General features: G+C 44.4%; 1 protein-coding gene across 1 annotated transcript; it reads right to left on the bottom strand.

The window, feature by feature from the left end:
• Positions 1-13,762: 13,762 nt before the first annotated feature.
• On the bottom strand, positions 13,763-19,477 carry CCN3 (cellular communication network factor 3). The gene is made up of 4 exons (XM_085323468.1): positions 19,087-19,477; positions 18,514-18,765; positions 16,442-16,650; positions 13,763-14,960 (listed from the first exon to the last, which is right to left on the bottom strand). The coding sequence occupies exons 1-4, from the start codon at positions 19,475-19,477 to the stop codon at positions 14,664-14,666; spliced, it is 1,149 nt and encodes a 382-aa protein (XP_085179594.1). The 3' UTR covers positions 13,763-14,663.
• Between the last annotated feature and the right edge of the window lie 175 nt (positions 19,478-19,652).

The following is a 19,652-nucleotide window of genomic DNA, read 5'->3' as shown; positions in this document are numbered from 1 at the left end:
CAAAGAAAGCTGTGCACAAATTTATCAACTAGCACAAAGCAGCAGCCCAAGGATATTCCTCAGGGTAAGCCTGGTCCCCTGGTCTGTTCCTGGAAGCATGCAGAAGCTATACTGAAGGGTCTCACAGAAGACACCCACGGCCATGGTTAGCCAGAAAAGATGGATTTAGGTAGGACTGGTTGTGTCAGTGCTTGGTGCTACCACATCATGAATGCTGTTGCAACAGAAATTCATGTTGGGCTCCCTGTGTACTCTGGGGAATGGTGGATGCTCCAACTTTCAGCATCACAGAGCAACATCATATAACAGGAGGATGCATCCTCCATAGGTACCAGTAGAATGTGCTAAGAACAGGGGCATGTCAGAAATCCCATTTCTCCCTGAGGTCCAGCTGCCTTTCTTGGGAAAATTTTCCAGCTCATTTGTGATCCAAAGCCCAGAAAGCCTCCTGAAGACTTTTTCTCTGAGACTGAGTGGAGCTCAAATCCACACAGGTGGGAATGGTCACAGAGTGACCACAGGGGTGTTGTAGCATACGGCTACATTGTATCCACCAGCACATTTCCCTTGTTGATAAGGGGAGTGGGAAGTGGGAAATAAATCCATACTTGCTTTCTGTGGTTAGAAGAGTTGCTTTATCACTTAAAAACTCCCATCAAACTGCAGTGTCTTCATTACSAGCTCTAGACTGAGCATGCTGCATTGCTTTGGGGAAACTACAGAAAATAGTTCAGGATGCATCAGAGGAGAGGAAGAACACAAACATGACCTTTTAGTTCAGGGAACATGGCATTTATCTGGAAAGGAAGTGGCCTGACTTCTGGTCTCTGCTCCCAGAGCTGTTTTCACATCTAATCCAATGTCTGGTAAAATTAAAGAAAGACTCCTGGGAGCAGRGACAGGACCTAAGATTTCCTTCTGGCTGCAGACTTAGGACTGGCTTTCTCTGCCGCACTGAGTTTTGTGTCCTTTTTTGCTGGCTAAATCTGGGCCAGTGTGAGTTCCCACCAAGTCCACATATCCCACACCCTGGGCAAATGCTGTAACTGCTTAGCACATAGAGGAGAGGCAGCACCCGTGCCATTGCCACCTCAGAAAAAAGCAGAATTGTAATTGTATGCGTATAGGCATCTGATACCGATTCCCAGAGTAAACCTAACACTTCAGACTGAGCCACTGAATACATTTAAGAAGAGTAAAAGACTCAATTCTATATCACAGTCAAGTTSAGGTGCCAGTGAGGTGCTCAGCTGCTTTCACTGGTAGGATTATGCATAGCCAGGACTGCCCAGAGTCTCAGCTCTTGGTCTGTAAAGTAATCCAACCTCAAACTTGAGCTGTTTTCTATTGCTGGAAAACATATGGTATGAATAAATTTAATAAGTGCTGTCCTAGAAATGATTTGTTTTTGTGATTTTTCTTCTTATTATTGGAACATGCTGTTGAACTTCTCAGTTAGGAGTCCTTTTTAATTTCCAGCCTAAATTTCTTCATTGCCACTCTGCACTCATTTGTTTCTTGGACCAGCTATGCTAGTTAGCTTTATTAGCTTTTCCTTCTCTCTTGTTCATCTGCTTTTCTGTAGTTATAATCACAGTTCCTCTCCATCACTGTTAATTCCAGGCTAAACTAGATTCTTCTAGTAGTTTCCTGTGCAGTAGGCCTCCTATTCCCCTATTTTCTTTACATGCCCTATCTTAAGTTCGTCTTTACTGATGATGGGTGTTCGAGAAGAAAACATATAACGCACAACCCCCCTCTGCTGTTCTCAAATCAGGATACCATGTTTTATATTCAATAYGCTTAATAGTTCCCCAAATGCACAACTTTGTGTTATGTACCATAAAGTTTCRTCCTATTTCTGTCCCTTCAGTCCCCAGGTTCATCCATGTCTCTTGTAGTAATGCTTTGTTCTTCCTGCAGTTGATTGTGGCTTTGAACTGTGAGCCGTCAGTCAGGTCCATGAGAACGATCCCAATGCTGGTGTGAGCCAGGCCAGACGCACTAACCAGCCCAGATGTCAAGCCCTGCTGAGACAAGAAGAGTGACATGTCCTAATAATTCGAGTAGTTTGGGGCAGCAGAGCAAGACAGCAGTGAAATCACTTTATATGGATCCCCTGGAGAAATGCTTTGTGCAGAGCAATGGCCTGTTTTAGTTTGGCCCAAATCAGAATGCTCTTTGGTTAGCTTAGAAGCTAACCAAAAAAGCATGTTGACCAAAATGCAGTGTTTTTCTCATTGAATCTAGGTTGGTTTTGCAATGTCCAGATTCCCAGAAGTCTGACAATTTTAGTTACTGTTAGTTAGGTACAACTGCTGTCCCAAATACAGGAGTTCCAGGTGTTTGTGTGGATTCCACATTTTCCACAAATTCCACATTTAATCTGTTATTATTGTAATTAATCATCACCTGTATTGCTAGAATACAGCAATCTAACCTGCCAGAGGTAGAAACACAAGCACCATCATGCTAGGTAGTTTGGTTTGTATCCAAGTGGTGATACAAATATCAATGGGAGGAATTTATCCTGAGATTTTCATGTGTCTCTTACTCAGAAAGTGCTTTCTATGACTCTAACAATCTTGTTTCAGGTAAGCACCTGCTTTGCATGTGTTGTCTGATACTGTTTCTTGACAGAGAAGGCCAATACAGTAAAACTCAGAACAGAGTCTAGAGTCAAACTAGTTCCAAGTTTAGAAGTGTTTAGAGCATGGTCAAGTTTGGGGCATGGGGCAATTTTACTCTTGTGACAATTTTATAGCAATCTGTGAGATGCCGTSGATCTTTATCTGTCTTACAGATGTGGTCCACAAGAACAGAGAATTTTCAACTTTTTCATACTGTTGTCTTTACTGCCATAAAAATATTGACATGTTCCATAAAAAAAATGATTTCTATACAATTGGCTTTTATTCAGAACTACTGAAAACTACTGAAACTAGATCAAAACAGTAGTGCTCTGGAGAAAGACTATAACACACAATGACAAGGAGTTGTGCACAGACTTGGCTCACTACCAACAGCACTGTGTGGGCATCAGGAATCAGATCCTGCATCACTTTTTACTTTTTCATGTAGGTCAGTCTGAACAACACAGTCTGCAGAGGCTGGGCCTCAAGCTCCATCATGCTGGAGGTGATTTCACAATCTTGTTTCTTATTTACATATGCAGTATGATTCTGGGACTTGGGAGGGTAGAAGGACTGCCTGGAAAAATAAAGCATCTTAAAACACATCSTGATTCAATTCTCTTGTGGTTATTTTCTGGATTCAAATATTAGACAACTTCAAACACATGAAATCAAACAGTGGAAAACAGACCTGTGAATGGCATGCAACAGAGAGGACCCTGAAGGCTGGAGGACTGGTCCTCACCTTTCGTTTCTCAGCTGCTCCTCTATGTGTGCATGACAGTTTGTGAAGATTTCTCTGGTTCTTTGGATCATTTCTACTGGGTGAACGTTGTGTCCCTTGACTTCAGCAAGGCTTTTGACMCTGTCTCCCATGGCATCCTCCTAGACAAGCTCAGGAAGTGTGGGTTAGACGAGTGGACAGTGAGGTGCATTGAGAAGTCGCTGAAAGGCAGAGCTCAGAGGGTYGTCATCAGTGGCGTGGAGTCTAGATGGAGGCCTGTGGCTAGTGGCGTCCCCCAGGGCTCAGTCCTGGGTCCCATCCTGTTCAACTTACTCAGCAATGACATGGATGAGGGATGAGGATGAGGACAGAGTGCCTCCTCAACAAGTTTGCTGATGATACCAAGCTGGGAGGAGTGGCTGACACACCCAAGGGCTGTACTGCCATTCAGAGAGACCTGGACAGGCTGGAGAGTTGGGTGGAGAGGAACCTCACGAGGTTCAACAAGGGCAAGTGCAGAGTCCTGCACCCTCGGCAGTAACCCTCGGCACCAGTCCAAGCTGGCAGCTGACCTTCTGGAGAGCAGCTCTGCAGAGAAGGACCTGGGAGTGCTGGTGGATGACAAGTTGACCATGAGCCAGCAATGTGCCCTTGTGGCCAGGAAGGCCAATAGTCTGCTGGGGTGCATTGGGAAGAGTGTTGCCAGCAGGTCAAGGGAGGTGATCCTGCCCCTCTACTCAGCCTTGAGGAGGCCTCATCTCAAGTCCTGTGTCCAGTTCTGGGCTCCCCAGTACAGGAGAGACATGGAGCTACTGGACAGAGTCCAGCGTAGGGCTACAAAAATGATCAAAGGGCTGGAGCACCTGCCCTATGAGGAAAGGCTGCGAGAGCTGGGTCTCTTCAGCCTGGAGAAGAGAAGACTGAGGGGGGATCTGATCAATGTGTACAAGTACCTGAAGGGAGGGTGTCAAGGGGATGGGGACAAACTCTTTTCAGTTGTCCCGTGTGACAGGACAAGAGGCAATGGGCAGAAATTGAAGCACAGGAAGTTCCGCCTGACCATGAGGGGGAATTTCTTCCCTGTGAGAGTGACGGAGCACTGGCACAGGTTGCCCAGAGAGGTTGTGGAGTCTCCTTCTCTGGAGATCTTCAAGGCCCGCCTGGATGCCACCCTGTCTACCATGCTGTAGGTGACCCTGCTTGAGCAGGGAGGTTGGACTAGATGATCTCCAGAGGTCCCTTCCAACCTTACTGATTCTATGAATCTATGACTCTACGATTCTAAATATCAGTTGGGCTGAGCGCGCTTGTCTTGCYAGGACTTAGCTCCCTAAGCCTACTGTTGTTCCATGTTCCTTTACCCCATCTGCATGCCCTTTGCCCTTGGCTACAGCCCTCCTTCACCACCAACTTTCTGGCAAATATCTTTCTGTTACACATGACTGTATCTGAAACTGGGCTGGCAGAGGGACTTTTCACTYTGTGGAAACATGGGAAACTACCATGCCTAATGGGTCGAGAACTTGCTAAGCAGCATTACTAGATTTGCACTAATGGCTGAGAATTTCTTCCAGGATTTCTGTTCTACAAAACTGAGTTTACCCCAGGCCGTGAGACACCAGCTGTAAATTGGTGCTCACAGGGGGCATAAAATGTGCATTGTCTGGTCTTGGCTTTATTGAACAGGGTTTCACRTAACTGCGGGGGTGAAGGTATCCTTGCAGCAGTGATACGTTGCAAAGCCTGCATCGCTGTTCCTCTTCCTCCTGTGCCACATGGTACAGTCCTGGTTCCTCRTGGCAAGGCAGGCTGCTTTTTGAATAACTCAAAAATACACGATSATGAGTATTGGGAAACTGGCCTGTYTGGTAGCAGTACGGGCAGAGGGACRAGGAGCTTTGCAGAGCCGTTTGGTGTTGAAGCACTGTCACGATTCCCACCTTTTCAGGCAAACTGAGGCAAACAGAGCTGGAGYRACTGGCCCAGCATTGCGCCGCGAGGCTGTGGCAGAGCTGGGAACCCAGCGCAGACTTTCTGACTCCCGGGCACAGGCTTTAACTGCCCACTGGGCTCTGACGTGCAGCTAAGTGAATCTCACCAGAGACAGCAGATAACCACAGCTTAATTTGGTTTCTCTGTGCTCGGTGCCCTGGGGAGATAGCAGACCTCTGGCCACGAAAGGCACGTTACTGAGAGATTTACTGTTAATTCCCCCTTATAAGGTCCATCTTGTTATGTTTGGAGTTGCCATAGGTTTCTGTTTGTTTTGCCTGTTTTTTTGCGTGTGGGGCTTGTGTATTTTATTAAGCCCTTGGCTAGTATCTTGTGCATGTTTAAGCTTTTATAAGGGTTTCTTTCGAGGTTATTCATTATAGTTTTCAAAGGTGGCCTATTCTGCAGGCTTGCTATTGAATGCCAATCTTTGATAGAGGCTTTTACTTAGTGAGGGGAGAGGACCATTTCTCCTGTGCTCATAATTAGTGTTCCTAAAGGGTCTCCTAGCTGCTTTTCATGGCTACATGTTCACTTTGACCTTGGCCATTGAACGCTCCCCTGCCTGGTGACGTACAGTYCCTGGGAAGAGCCTAAGAGAGATCCTTCCTTTCATTTTCATCACTTAAAAAAACCCACCAGCCAAGAGATATATTGCTCGTGCCTCTTATTTTGGGCTCTGCCACTGAGCCGGTGGCGACTGTGGGCAAGGCAGCTGCCCTCTCTCTGCCTCACCTTCCTTCAGTCGGCCTCGTCGGCTGGGTGCTGGGGYAGCGAAAGGTTTCCGGTGACCTTAGGTGTTGCTCTATCTTGTTTCATGTCCTTTGGTTTTGATAGCTGCATCCTAAAAAAAAGTCTGTTGTGGACACACGGTGAGATCCATTGGGTTGGGGAAGATATTTGGAGTGCTGAGAACWATCTAATTGCAGGAAGCAGCTACTTCACCGTACAAATGCATATTTTTGGATTCAATGTGCAGCATATGAAATTTAGGAAGATTTTTTTTCTTTGATCTACTTCATACTAAACATGAAGGATGTATTTGCTGGTTGATTTAAATTCTGGAGAGACTCTTTCTATTATTTCAGAACATACACAGAAGCAAGAGCTTTTTTTTCCAATTAGCAGATTTCATTCCTCTGGAAAAATGTTAACGTTTACTCTAACTGCAATTATGTGGACTTAAAAAAATACATCTTACTTTAAAGGATATGAGTCAATAATAGCTGTGATAAGGTTAATATTTCCTCTAAGCTTGAGGTCTGATTGCTTATACTCCTTTTGTGGATATCCCACTGTTTTCACACACAAAAAAAGAGTTCAGAAAATGGGCATCTGATAATTTTTCAGCTGCCTCCCCCTCGTGGTAAATCTGGAAAATACCTTTTTTCTGGAAACGTTAAAAAACTTTGAGTGAAGCTCAGAGCTTGCATTTCAACTACATGTCTTCTTCAGGGGGGTCTTCAAAATGTTGAGCAAATATTCGTTAAAAGACAAGAAAAATATCATCTCTGCTCAGGCACCAAAAATCCAAATAAGCTGAAATAAAAGAGTAAAGATGTCTTGGAGAACTCAGCCTGCAGCTTCAACCACGCTGAGGCCCTGCTAAATCTCTCAGGCTCAGCTCTTGCCCCTTCCCTCTCCTCCAGGCCCGAAGGCTGGAGCAGGGACTTTCTCCTTCCCTTTTTGTGTGCCAGGTGCCCCAAGAGCATGTGCCAGTGCCTGGCTCCCAGCAAAGCAATATTCCAACAGGGAATGTGTTACCCCAAATATGATGGTCTTCAATATTGTCATTGGAAACCATTTACCATGTACCATTTATTGTACACCCAAAGCAGCAAATAGTCCCATTCCCTGAGACTCTAGATTTTTGTGAACAAACACCTTGCTGTTTCACTAGTCTGCAAAAGTACTATGTAGTGTGCAAGACCCCTCTGGTTCACCAAAAATAGATATGCATATATATATATACTCACACACCTATATACACAGATACATATGTCTATTTACATTTCCACTGCAACATGATCCTCTGAAGCGAAGGATCGACTTGAACGGCTAAAGAGGAGGAGCGTTGCCTTTGTGGTTAAGGCAGTAGTTTGTGACTTAAGAGAAAAAAAGCTCATTTCCTGGTTTTACCACAAATTGTGTGTGGTAAGGATGAGTTGCTCATATATTCTGAGCTTTTAGTGCCTTGTGTGCTAACCAGGGAAAAGGGCCTCTCCTTCCCTTCATCCTTTGTGTCTTTCTCACTTAACTGCAAAATTTCTGGGATCAGAAATGTCCCTTTGCGTCGTAAATCTACATCGATCAAAACGAGGTCTCCAGAGTGGCTACGGTCATCCATAATGCTCATGAAAATAACTTGAATATATTTGAAAGTGGGACAGCCATCAAAGGAACTTCTTCCCTACCTCARTATTATTGTCCCCATAGCTGATGATAACTAAATTGCCATAAGCAATACCAGTTGGCCTAATCCTTCCAGATTGCTTCTTGTAGGAGCAGACCCAAAGAAAGTATATTGTCATCCGCGACACAAAATGACCTGTAACCACCAGGTGTCCCCCTTCTCCAGGGTTTGGAGTAGAACTGGGCCATTTCGCTGAAATCCGCGCCGTGGGGAGGCCCCGAATCGCAGTGTGGCTGGCCATGCTGCAGCATGATGGGGCTCCGTGGAGGTGGCCCGGAGGGTTTGGGCCCTCACACGCGCCCRGTGCCACAGCCGTGGCCTTTCAACATGCTCCCTCGTGCGGGTCCCGCGAAATAAGAACCTCAGAAACTGCATTAGCTGTAGGATGTTAAAGGTGCATAAAAAAGTTGTGGTTCTGATTTTTTGTTCCTGAAAGAGTTGCATTTTGTTCCAGAAGCAGACAGCCCGACATGTAGCAATCTGAAGATGCATTTTTTTTTTACGAACTGACCACAGCACAAATTTCCAAGCCTTTCAGTGACAGTAGTTGTTTACTAAAGCAATTCAGAGGACTTAATTCTGCCTCAACCCATGCAAGGATTTCTGGGATTTGTTTCTTCSTGTACAAGAAAACAGCGTTGTATTGAAGTGCAAGTCTTCTTTAATTAAAGACAGAGTGTGTGGGGAGGAACCCAAACAAGCTAGTGGTACTCGCATAGTGTGTAACACGTGCATACTTGTCTGTGCTGACTGTTAGAGCAGAGTCCTAGGATATTTGTAGGATCAGGSCTCTGTCCAGCCGAATGTGTGGAGTAGTCTGGGCCAGGTGGGACAGGGGCTGAGCCCACRTCTCTCACATGCCTGGTTAGGTGCTGTCTGAGAGGAAACCTCACCGCCACAGACATATTTTTCCCTTATTAGAGAATCCTTGAATATGGTTTTCTTTCAGCAAGACTCCAGTTCGATTAGTTTGAGGAAAACTCAGATTAGCTTAGAGCAGCAAGGTCTTTGCGGCCATCACAGACATCCTGCAGACCCAGAGGGCCCCAAGGCTCGTGGGATGGGCAGGATGCTCAGGGAAGGCCTCTGGCAGTGGGAGAGGGATGTTGAATTTTCCACTTGAGGGCACTGCAGGCAAAGTGAATACTAAGCACTAGGCTTTGAGATCTGGGAAGAAAAGGGCACTTTGTGGAGGAAAGCCTGGATACATATGAAGCTAGGACAGAGGCAGAGTTGGCATGTCATGGAAAGGCTTAGAGGCTGAGCGAGCAGGAGAGGCAATGTAAGACATCAGAGATATGGGTCTGTCTGTACAAACTGAAATGCAATATTTTTTGTGCAATATAATCATTCTTCTACGGAGAAGATAGCAACCACATGAACACTGAAGCATTTTAGGTCAAGTGGGGCATTTTCTTCACTGTTTTAATATGACCTCCTACCTGTCCAGGATAGGCAAATCAACATGCAAGGATGTAAATAAGTGTTCTTTTTCCATTTGCTAATCTATAGATCAATCAATGGCAATGGCTGTTCCCTGCTTTGTGGCCAAGGCGAGCTGACTGGCAGGCAGGCAAGCATCTGCACTCGCTCTGCAGCCCGTAGAGAGAAAACTAGATTTTAAAGATGTGCTTTATCATGAATATCATACAATCAGTAAGGTTGGAAGGGACCTTTGGAGATCATCTAGTCCAAACCCCTGCTCAGCAGGGAAACAACAAGCCCATACAGAGATTGAACCCACGACCTTGGCATTATTAGCACCATGCTCTAACCGGCTGAGCTAAATGTAACCCCCAAATATACAGGTTCTTAGCTCTGAAAGCTTATTTATAGGCCTAATGGTGATAACTGCAGCCATTTAATCCAATATAAAGATCAGTTGCTAAATATTTGCAAATACATGGTTCCTCTCACATCTGCATGGTAGGTCTCTTTGACTGATGCCAGTTGACTGTCTTATTGTCAGCTCTATAATACATAAACTGGGATTTGCAATGGGAAAACCAGACATGGTTTGAGAAGAAATACAAATTCCCATGCAGTAACTTGCCAGATAAAAGATATATGATCCTATTTCATGAAGTTCAGATTTGTTATAAGATATAATGATTAGGTCTAGGAACAGTAACTAAATTTGTTTCCCTTCCATCTCCCTCCCAACACACATATAAGTAAATAAATAAATAAATAGAGTGAAGATAAATTATGGCTCGATCTAGTAATGAAAAAATAGGGATACTCTATTTTTCCTATATTTTTTATTGTATCAGTTCTGGAACTATACTGGAAAACACAAAGGGTGAAGCCACGATCTTACTGAAATTAGTGGTAAAATTTTAGTCCCTGTGAGATTTTCTGACACTCTAATGTCAGGCATCTAGTTGGGGAGGCTGACAGATGATGTCCTTATACAATCACTGAAGAAAAGAGAATTTAAATTTGCAATACTTATATTTGTTTTTTTTCCCAATTCTTTCAGGTGCATGCACAGAGAAAGAATGACTTGAACTCAGAACAGTGGCTTTCGTAGGTGTAGCTAAACATACCCAAAATAGAAGTAAGTGATTTAGAAGAGAATGCAAAAGAGCTGGTAATATGCTTCTGTTCATTTGACAGGGCTCAGAAAGCAATTAAAAATTAAAAATATATATATATATTTGCTCTTCTTTAGATTTGTAATTAGCAAAAAATCCTACTATGGTGCTCAGACAAGGAGTTAATTACTTCCCAGATCAGCCAGGAAATATATGCTTTGAAGTGTCCTTTGCAAATCAGACAGACTATATACTTCCACCTCAAGCTCATTTTGCTTGATTTTTGCTTGAAATGCCTGCTGAGAATAGGACTGAGCAGAGAAGTGGATAAACTCCCACTACTGACGAAGGAGCAGCTGAGATGGCTTAGTCACAGCCTGCAGTCACTCTTACGCTAGGTGAAAACAAGTTCAATGCTCTCTCTATTCAGAGTATCTTTGGAAATCTGACTGCTCAAATTAAACAAATCTGAGTGTGAGAAGCTTGTTGCTTTAATGAAGCCCTATGGATCAAGCAGGGAACTGAATGTTCAGTGATGTTCCCAGCAATGCTCCGATGGGAATCCTGGGAGACACAAAAACGAGTTACTGACATTTGGATAGTTTAGTTAATTTAATTTTGCTCAATCTGGGTAACTTAATTTTGCTTGTTTGGGAAAATCATAGCTCTAAAACAGAGAAGTTGAGGATTTCATCATTAGAGTTTGTATATAAAAATGTCACAGGCTTAATTCACTGTGTTGTGTTTTAATTAAATTAGTGCCATGGCCTCTTGCAGGAACACACTGAAATTGGCTCCAAACCTAAGCTAGTAATTGTCCATATTAAAGTAAAACAAGTCTAAATGAATGTAACAAAACTGATACCAGATGAAAGGCTGTATCAACTAAGGTGAGGTAAAAATAGCCACTAAATTGGTGTTACATATAAAGTATGAAAGACTGAAGATGTAGGGCAGGTCATTGGCTCCTTTTTTCCAGAGGAAACATTTGTATTCCTTTCTAGAAGACATTTTACCTGCTGACGTACTGCAGAGCTGTAAGAAGACACTAAGAGTGTAATAATTCTGGTGTGAATAAAGATAGGCAGTAAGTATTTGAAAATTGCTTTTGTGAAGGTTGTAGTGCTCATAACAGTGCAGTTCTCTTCTCATAAAGTGGATATAAGACAAATAGAGTTTGTATAAAGCAGCACTAAGGTGAGATATAGGAGGCATTTTGGCACTGAATGTACTGAAGACCATAGTTTTACAGGCAAATGGGATTACTCAAGTTAAAACTTAGCTCCTGTACCACAGTGTTTTCAGAGGAATTGATGGACAATCTGCAAGAAGGACCTCAACAGGCAGTTGGGCTTATTTCTCATCTAAAATATAGGACACTAAGTGTCTTTTCTTGGTGGGGAAGGAAACATAAACCTAGAGTAGTGGATGGTCTTGGTTAAAGGATCATTGGTTCATGCTGTGGATGAGACCTTCAGTTTGCCTGGGAGGAGAAAGTTACCTACTGAACAGCTTCGCTCTGCTGTCTGTGCTCCACTTGTAAGCTCCAGTCAAAGGAAAGCATAAGGAATTATGTGGAAATCAAGATAACATGATAGCAAAGCAGAGGGATAAAGGAGAAGCAACACAACTAGGATAAGCTGGTGCCAAGTCTAAATGAAAAATATTTTATTTGAGTGTGAAAGAAATAGAGGAATGTCAAAATAAAATGATTGAATGCAACTTTTTGCTTCTTAGGAAGTCAGTAGCTAACCATCTTCCTCAAGTCAGCTAGGTTTAATTAATCCAAACACAGTTCAGATTTAGCCAGACAACCAAATGCTGTGCTTCTTGATAGTTGATGTGTCTCTTTCAAATTAAGACAAACTTAATTTACAAGATGATTCAGAGGAATATTTGATAATTTGCCTTATGTTAGAAAAGTGTTGTACAATCCAGCCTGAACCTCAGGGGGCCTGATGGAGATGGAGATGGAAGTAGCCCGAGTTATCCTTTTTTCTTCTCTCCTAGACTCTTACCTGTTCCTTAGCTCTTCCTTAGCCATTTAGAGGAGTCCTGGGCTTGTCCTCTCCTATAGGAAATCTCTGGATTTCCTAGTGCAGGGGGCTGCTGGGTGGAAAAGCAGGAAGGTCTTTATAAATATTCTGCATTAGGAATTAACCAGGGGCCAGTGAGTGTGCACGTATGCAAAAGCATGCTCCTGATGAGGGCAAGTCAAGTCTTGCTCCAGCCCTTTGACTAGCATAAAGCAGTCTGGACTACTTGGATAACGACAGCAAGGATTACAAAGGAGTTTCTCGCTGGTACAATTACTGAGGCATGCAGGCATCCAGGTGAGACCAAAGAACCATCTAAACCGAACCAGTATGAGTTTTAGCACCAAGGCCTCAGAATGTCTTAAAAGTTACTAAGAAACTTTGGCTGCTGATCCTTGCTCACAGTTTACTTCATGGACATTTAGAAGTCTACACACAGACACTGGGTATAGGAGTCTTAATACAGAGGTGAATTCCACCCTTACATATCCCAAGAATTTCCAAATGAATGTTATGAACTCTTTCAAATAATTACAAACCCATTTGATCTTTTCTGCCTTTTCTTGCAAGAAACAAAAGCTGCTTCTTACTCCACAGAAGTGATCAAGACCATAGTTGTAGCATGGACACTACTTTGATACCTCTAACAGAGAGAGCGAGACCGCACTGGGCTTGATCCCACGGTCTAGGCAGCTGCATGCCTGCACAACTGTACTTATGACCTATTTGCACAACCTACAGTTCAAACATACATGAGCTAAAATATACAAAACAGCCATCCTCAGCCTTTCTGCTCTTTGAGGATACTGCTGTGGAGTAGCTAGCACATGCAGGGTCATCGGCTACMCTTGTGAGGCGGAAATGCTGCAAGATGCAATTAGTACCTCAGAGAGCAAGCAATAAGTACTTATTGGTTGTTACTGTGGAAAAACTCTTTAGCACATGAATTCTTTCTCAGCTGTCACTGTTGTCTTCCTGCAGTCTGTTGTCTTCCTATACCACCTTCATTAGAGCTCTGCAAAAATCAATGTGGGAAATAGGTATGGGAGAAAAAACAATTAAAAAGCCAAACAACCCTCTCTGTGCTCCCAGACCAAAACTCTAGATCATGCAACTATTCCTCCTCCACCATTACATTTCAGCACCCACTTCATCTAAACTTAACTCTATTTACATCAGCCAGTCTCTCAGGCAAACTTACCCTAAAAATTCTCTCTTCTAACCTACTCCTCAAATTATTCCTCATTTCCTGACACTAAAACATTGCATCTCTGTTAGGTCAGAGATTAGGATGAGGTGCACTAAACATATCACAAAACTGAGCCTTTTGCTTTTAACTGCTGCTTTTGAAATCTGCAGACCATTTTTTCTTACTGCTGCTTTTGGCTGTTAAAAGTTGATAGTTTAAAGAACAACTCAGGAAAAAATATTTTGAATCATATAAAGTTTATTTACTTAGTACAGAGAAAAGTTATATTACAATATATACAGTTTTTATTTACATATACACCTTTCTGTTATATGAAGCACCATATGATACAGTTAGTATTTTAGAGGAATTTACATAATTCTTATTTTTGCATCCTAACACTTATATCTACAGACACATATTGGTTAGAACCAAGTCCCCCTAAGTCATTGACTTCAGTGGGTTTTGGATAGGCTGCTAGTGAAGCTGCCAAAAAGAAATTTAATCGTTATCAGTTATCAATCTCCTATACTCAAGGATAAGAGATCTTAGTTTTCTCATGTCAGGCACTTTGTGCAAACTGAATCCTCGGAGAAAGTCAGATATACAGAGAGAAAATACTATAAGCCACAAGAATTCAACATTCTCATSAGTAAGATTTTTACTATCATCAGAAATAGAATTTCATTAGAATGGAAAATGAACACTGCATAAGAATTTATACATATTATGCAAACTAAAGTTAAGAATCTGGAAGCTTATGTGATACAGCATTGTGCATTCCCCAAGGAATCCATTTGCTACTAAAGAGCCCAGTCTTATGGCCACTGAAGTTAGCGGCATAATTCCCATAACTCATGGAGAGAAACTAGCCATTCATTTAACTAGCTTTACACCACRGTTAACACAAAAAGAAGGCACTGTCCAAGGTACAAAATTTCCTTCAAGTGAATAAAAGATATCTGGAGAGGGGAAATGTAAAACGAGGTATTTAACAAACTACAGGAAAAAAAAAGAAAGTGTCTAGACTGTCTGGAAAAAAGTCCTAGATATTTTAAATATGCACTTACATTCACCTGATTGTGGGTCAAGTTTTACATAAAATATTTATACCTTTTGAGCCACCTAATTAAAGCATTTCATATTTTTGCTTCACTAGATGCTAGATCTAATGGCTGGAAGAAAGCATTGTTGCTCTGAGGACAGTTACTATGACAAACACAGGTGTTGATCAACATCATTGGCTTTTTTAAGACCTTGCCATGAGGACAGCGGAACTCAACCTGGATTGTTTTGGTGTTATGTGGGGTGCAGCATCGCCCATCATTGCAGAGGCCACAGTACCGAGGTTTGTATGTCTGCACACTCGTGCAATTCTTGTACTCAAAGCGAACAGTTTTCAGGGACTTCTTTGTTCGGACGCATTTTTTCCCTTTCTAAGAGAAATATGAAGAGACATTAAATATAATAACACAGCGTAAGACAGAATGCAGCTAAAAATGATATGAAAGGATGTTATTACAAGTAAAAACTTGTATTCGTTGTCTTTGCTAGTTCTATACCATTAAGACTCTGCAGCTACTTCAATAATTACTTACCAGTTCTCACWCTTATGAGGTATGCCCTTGACATCTTAGTTCACATATTACATATGCCAGCACTAATGATAAATAATAGATTATACTCGATTAAAACTCACTGCTGTCATCTGACTACATGCTAGCCAGAATTCATCATCAAACCATACTCCACCAGAAAACTTCTCARGCTCGTGTGGTTCCATTAGAAAATTAGGAAGCCAAATAAGTAATATTTGGACTATATTTGGATATAGGACTAGGTTCAGGAAGAAAAGAGGGCCAAAAGGAACCTCAAAAGTCATTGCCCATTCCTGTGACTCAAGGCAGGATCAGCCTTACACGTCATTATTAGCATACGTTTCATGTCTAACTTGTTCTTGGAAGTCTCCAGTGACAGACTCCACAACTGCCCTAGACAATCCTAATAGTTCACTCCTCTTACTGCTCAGATTTCTGCTCGTGTCTTAATTTTTGTGCCATCTAAACTCATCACTTTCTGTCACATCCACCATGAACCCAGAACAGGCTGAAATATCTGAACATGGTTATGAGAACTCATCTCCATCATCTTGCTTTTGGTATGAGTTCAATCAATCAAAAAAAWTTTCCCAGCAGAACATGTTTTCTAGACCTCTGATCATTCTTGTCTTGTTATTGTCCCCAACTCTTTCCAAATGTTTCACATCCTTTTCAACACACCGTTCAAAACTGCAGTGTCCTGCAAAGGTTTCAGCACGTTTTCCATCATCTAGGACACTATACACACTGATGGCCCTCTTCTATAGCTACATGTTATTCTCATTGACAGTGAGAATGTGTAATGTGTAGAAGCAGCAAAAAGGGCTGCTCACTTAGATACACACTTATAGCACCTGAAGAGTCAGTGGTGGATTTGTTTTTGGAAAAAGCTCTATGAGGATTAAGATAAGGCTCAATTTAGCCAAATGCTTTTTGCAAGGTTTTACATTTGTCTGCAGTTTCAGGATGCTCAATAGACTAGAAATATGACACATCCATTCCTCACGACTGGAGCAGCTCTGAAGTACACATGCAAGGAGCAAAATGGCACTTATGGGAGATGTTAGACTGCATGAGCCAAGACAGCCAGCACACGCAATACATCTGATCCAGCTGGGATGGCGCAAATGATATGCATATGCAGTGTAATGCTCCTGAACATACAGGCAAGTCTAATGCCTTCCAGAAGCACTGTTGCTGCACACATGCTATATGGTGTATTTGCATCCGCTTGTATCTGGAGCACTCTAGACAGAAATATGCAACGCTGGAACCCTGCTGGAAGAGGCCCTGCTTCCCTGTCACTGCTGTCATCATACCTTATCAGATGGCTCTTCATTTTCACAAGGTCTTATCATGCAAAGCCGTGTCTGCTTCACCATCTCACACTGTTGATTTCTGTTGGTAACCCGGGTGGAAAAGCCCATGCCACAGCTTTTGGAACAAGCACTCCATTCTGTTGTCTGCTCAATGCAATTGGCACTTGAATCGGACACATCGATCCCGAGTGTCGCCTCCTGTCTGTATGCTGGAGACAAAACCCCACAGAACTCTATTACAAGAAAGACTCAATGTGAGAATCCAGTATATGTTTGAACTCTTTTACATTTGGGACAAAACAAGTGAGATGAGAAAAAAAAAATCTGATATCCACAATTTTGACATGTCTTAGTCACTTTAAAAGTTGCCTTTTTAGGAGCCCTGGATAGCAACTTTCTACATCTAAAGATCACAGATAGTGCATGTCAGTGTTATCAATAGAATAAATTTCTGCCTTTCTACCACAACCTGAATTAGAGAAAGAAGTTGGTTTCTGTCCAGTCAAGTCCATAATGGGAAGAACTACTGTCAATTTGTTAACCAAGTTTAGTAATCCACTTTAATAACTCTTTATTTCTTGTTCTTAACAAAAATACATCACAAATCTGCTCTAAGTCTCAAAAATATTGATATTAGATATGATTTGAGAGTGGTTGTATGATTTCTATAAACTAATAGATAAAGTGCTTTGTTCCCACAGTCATAGTCACCCAACCTGATCAATTATTGACAGATTACAGTCAGGGTGAGGGAAGGAGGAAGTAAAGTAATTTCAGGAGTTAGCACAGCCACTCAAAGCAATCACCACCTCTGATCATTGTTCTACCCTCCTGGTAGTATTTAAGTTGTATTGTGCAAATACTGCCAACCTTATAGTTTGGTACAGCAGTTATCATAGGAGTAAACAGAGTGAGCCAACATGAYGGAGCCAGTCAAGTGCAGTGAGCTGTCACCCCCTGCCTGACCCCAAGGCTCTTGCTGATAAGCTTCTCCACAGCTGCTCTTTGCAAGGTAAAGCTCCAAAAGGAGGACATCCAAGAGGGATGACCACTGCCAAAAAGAATGCAGGTAATCCACCTATAGGCATGTTATGGATTAGCCTGTCACTGTCAAAAAACAGAGGAAAGATGCTACAAATCGACAACGTGTTCATTTGTCTTATGTGCCRCACATCTGATGTTTCACAGCATTCTGCAAATTTATTAGAGCTTATCGTCCTGGATCCTTCTTTTTTTTTCTTTTTTTTTTTTTCAAATGGATTAGCTGCATTGCGGCATAACTAACTGCTTAAGATCACACAGAGCAGTGAGTGGGAGAGAATGCAGTGGCCTTAACTCCCAGTAAAAGCAGCTTTTGTAAATTCATGTTAACCTGACAGTTTAATTTAAAGGGAAGGGAGACACAAACCAGTAAGAGGAGACTGGGGAAAACAGTACTTTATGAGTTTTGTGTTTCGGAATGGGATGATCATTTTCAGATCCACTAACTGTGCCTACAAGCATTGCTTCTCCAAGTACTTTGTAATGCTTTTAATGCCAGCAATAATGATGAGAGCTCTAGCACAGACAGACAGGAATTTGCTGGCATTTTAGCTAGCATGCTGACCACTAGTAATAGCTGGGGAATTTCAGGAAAAAAAAGTCTCTTGTAAACCAGGCTGTTTGAATGGTATTTGTGATGTAACATATTCTTGCAGAACAACTTGCAAGGCTGCAGCTTTGATTTTTGGGGGGGAGATAATGTTTGGAGGATTACGAGCTGGTCCCTGTTTTATTCTACTCATAGTGGAATCAGATAAATAGCATTTCCAAAACTGGGCCCTAACTTAATTACTTTTAAAAACTGCTATGCATATTCATCCTCGGAGTATCTTCTCTTCAGCTTATAAAATTCTGCTTTTACTCATACCCACTGGTATACTCCCTAGTCACTGTAGACGAGAAAAGGAAAAAAAAAAAAAAAAAGGAAATTGGAAAAAACCTGCACCACAAAGGTATGATAACCCCATTGACACTTCCGGTACGATATCACCTTCCCCTCGCAACGACTGTGTTAATTTACACTTCCTCACCGGCCATGGCAAAACCTCCCAAAAGCACCTCGTCTTTGGGGTCGCAGACCCACTTCTCGCAGCACTCTCCGGGGACTTCGACCTTCCTGGGGAAGGGGCAGTCGGGGCCGGGGAGCAGCAGGTCCAGGTTGCAGCGGGGCAGGCAGCCGATCTGCCCGTCGCGGCAGGTGCACTGGTAGCGGCAGCTGGGCTGGAAGGTCTCCCCGCTCCGGTAGATCGTCCCGTCGAAGACGCAGTTGTCCCCGTGCAGCACTAGGGAGGAAGGCGGCCGGGTGTCACTGGTGCGGCCCCCCGGGTGGGGGGCCATCAGCGGACCCAGGGGCCGCCGCAGCGACACCCGCTCTCCGGACACGCTCCCGCGCTCCGCGCCGCCCCGGGGCACCCGCGACGCCGGTGACTCGCGGCGCGGCGCAGCGCAGCGGGCCGCCCCCTCCTGCGCGGCCGCGCAGCCCGGGCGGCTGCAGGGCAGGGGGGAAGGCGGCACAGTTGCCCCCCGCCCCGGCCCCGCTCCGCAGCCGCGGAAGCCCCTCAGCGGCGGAGCCCCTCCGCGGCCGCGCCGCCGCCGCCACCTACCCATGCAGATGCCGGTGGCGCCGCCGTCGTCGGGGCCGCGGTCGCAGTAGAGGCCGCTGCTCTCGTCGCAGGGCAGCAGCGAGGAGCAGCTCTCGCCGCGCTGCCGGGCGCACACCAGGCAGCAGGAGCAGCCGTCCAGGACGGCGGGCACCCCCGGGGCGCAGCGCGGCGGCTCCGCCGGGCACGGCCCGCCGCACGGCCGCGGGCAGGCCGGCTCCCGGCCGCTCACCTGCGGGGACAAGGCGGCCCCGAGGGCCCGGTCACGGGGCCGGCCCGGCGGCCGGCTTCCCCCCGCCCGCTCCCCCGGGGCGCCCGCACTTGCCTGGCACAGCAGGGGCAGCAGCAGCAGGGGCAGCCGCAGGGGCAGGCGCTGCCCGCCGCCCGGCAGCATGGTCCCGGCCCGGCCTCCCCGCGGCGCCGCCCGCCTCTGCCGCCAGAGCCATTGCGGCCGCTTATATAGAGCCCGTCGGGGAGGGCAGCGCGGCGCGGGGGCGGGAGCTGCGGCTGGGGCTGCGGCTGGGGCCGGGCCCGCGCCCCCGCCGCCCCCGCCACCTGCCCCGCGCAAC

This window comes from Rhea americana, unplaced genomic scaffold (assembly GCF_003343005.1).
Source record: "Rhea americana isolate MKP2758 unplaced genomic scaffold, rheAme1 scaffold_0, whole genome shotgun sequence".
In the NCBI taxonomy this organism is placed as follows: Eukaryota; Metazoa; Chordata; class Aves; order Rheiformes; family Rheidae; genus Rhea; species Rhea americana.
This window is presented reverse-complemented; position numbering and strand designations above follow the sequence as displayed.

Excerpts from the sequence above, each read along its gene's own strand:
- CCN3 (XM_085323468.1), bottom strand. The coding sequence starts at position 19,477 with ATGCTGCCGGGCGGCGGGCAGCGCCTGCCCCTGCGGCTGCCCCTGCTG. Across the intron at positions 18,766-19,086 it reads CGCCACCGGCATCTGCATGG|TGCTGCACGGGGACAACTGC; the intron begins GTAGGTGGCGGC and ends CTTCCTCCCTAG. Across the intron at positions 16,651-18,513 it reads GGGAGGTTTTGCCATGGCCG|CATACAGACAGGAGGCGACA; the intron begins GTGAGGAAGTGT and ends TTTTGTCTCCAG.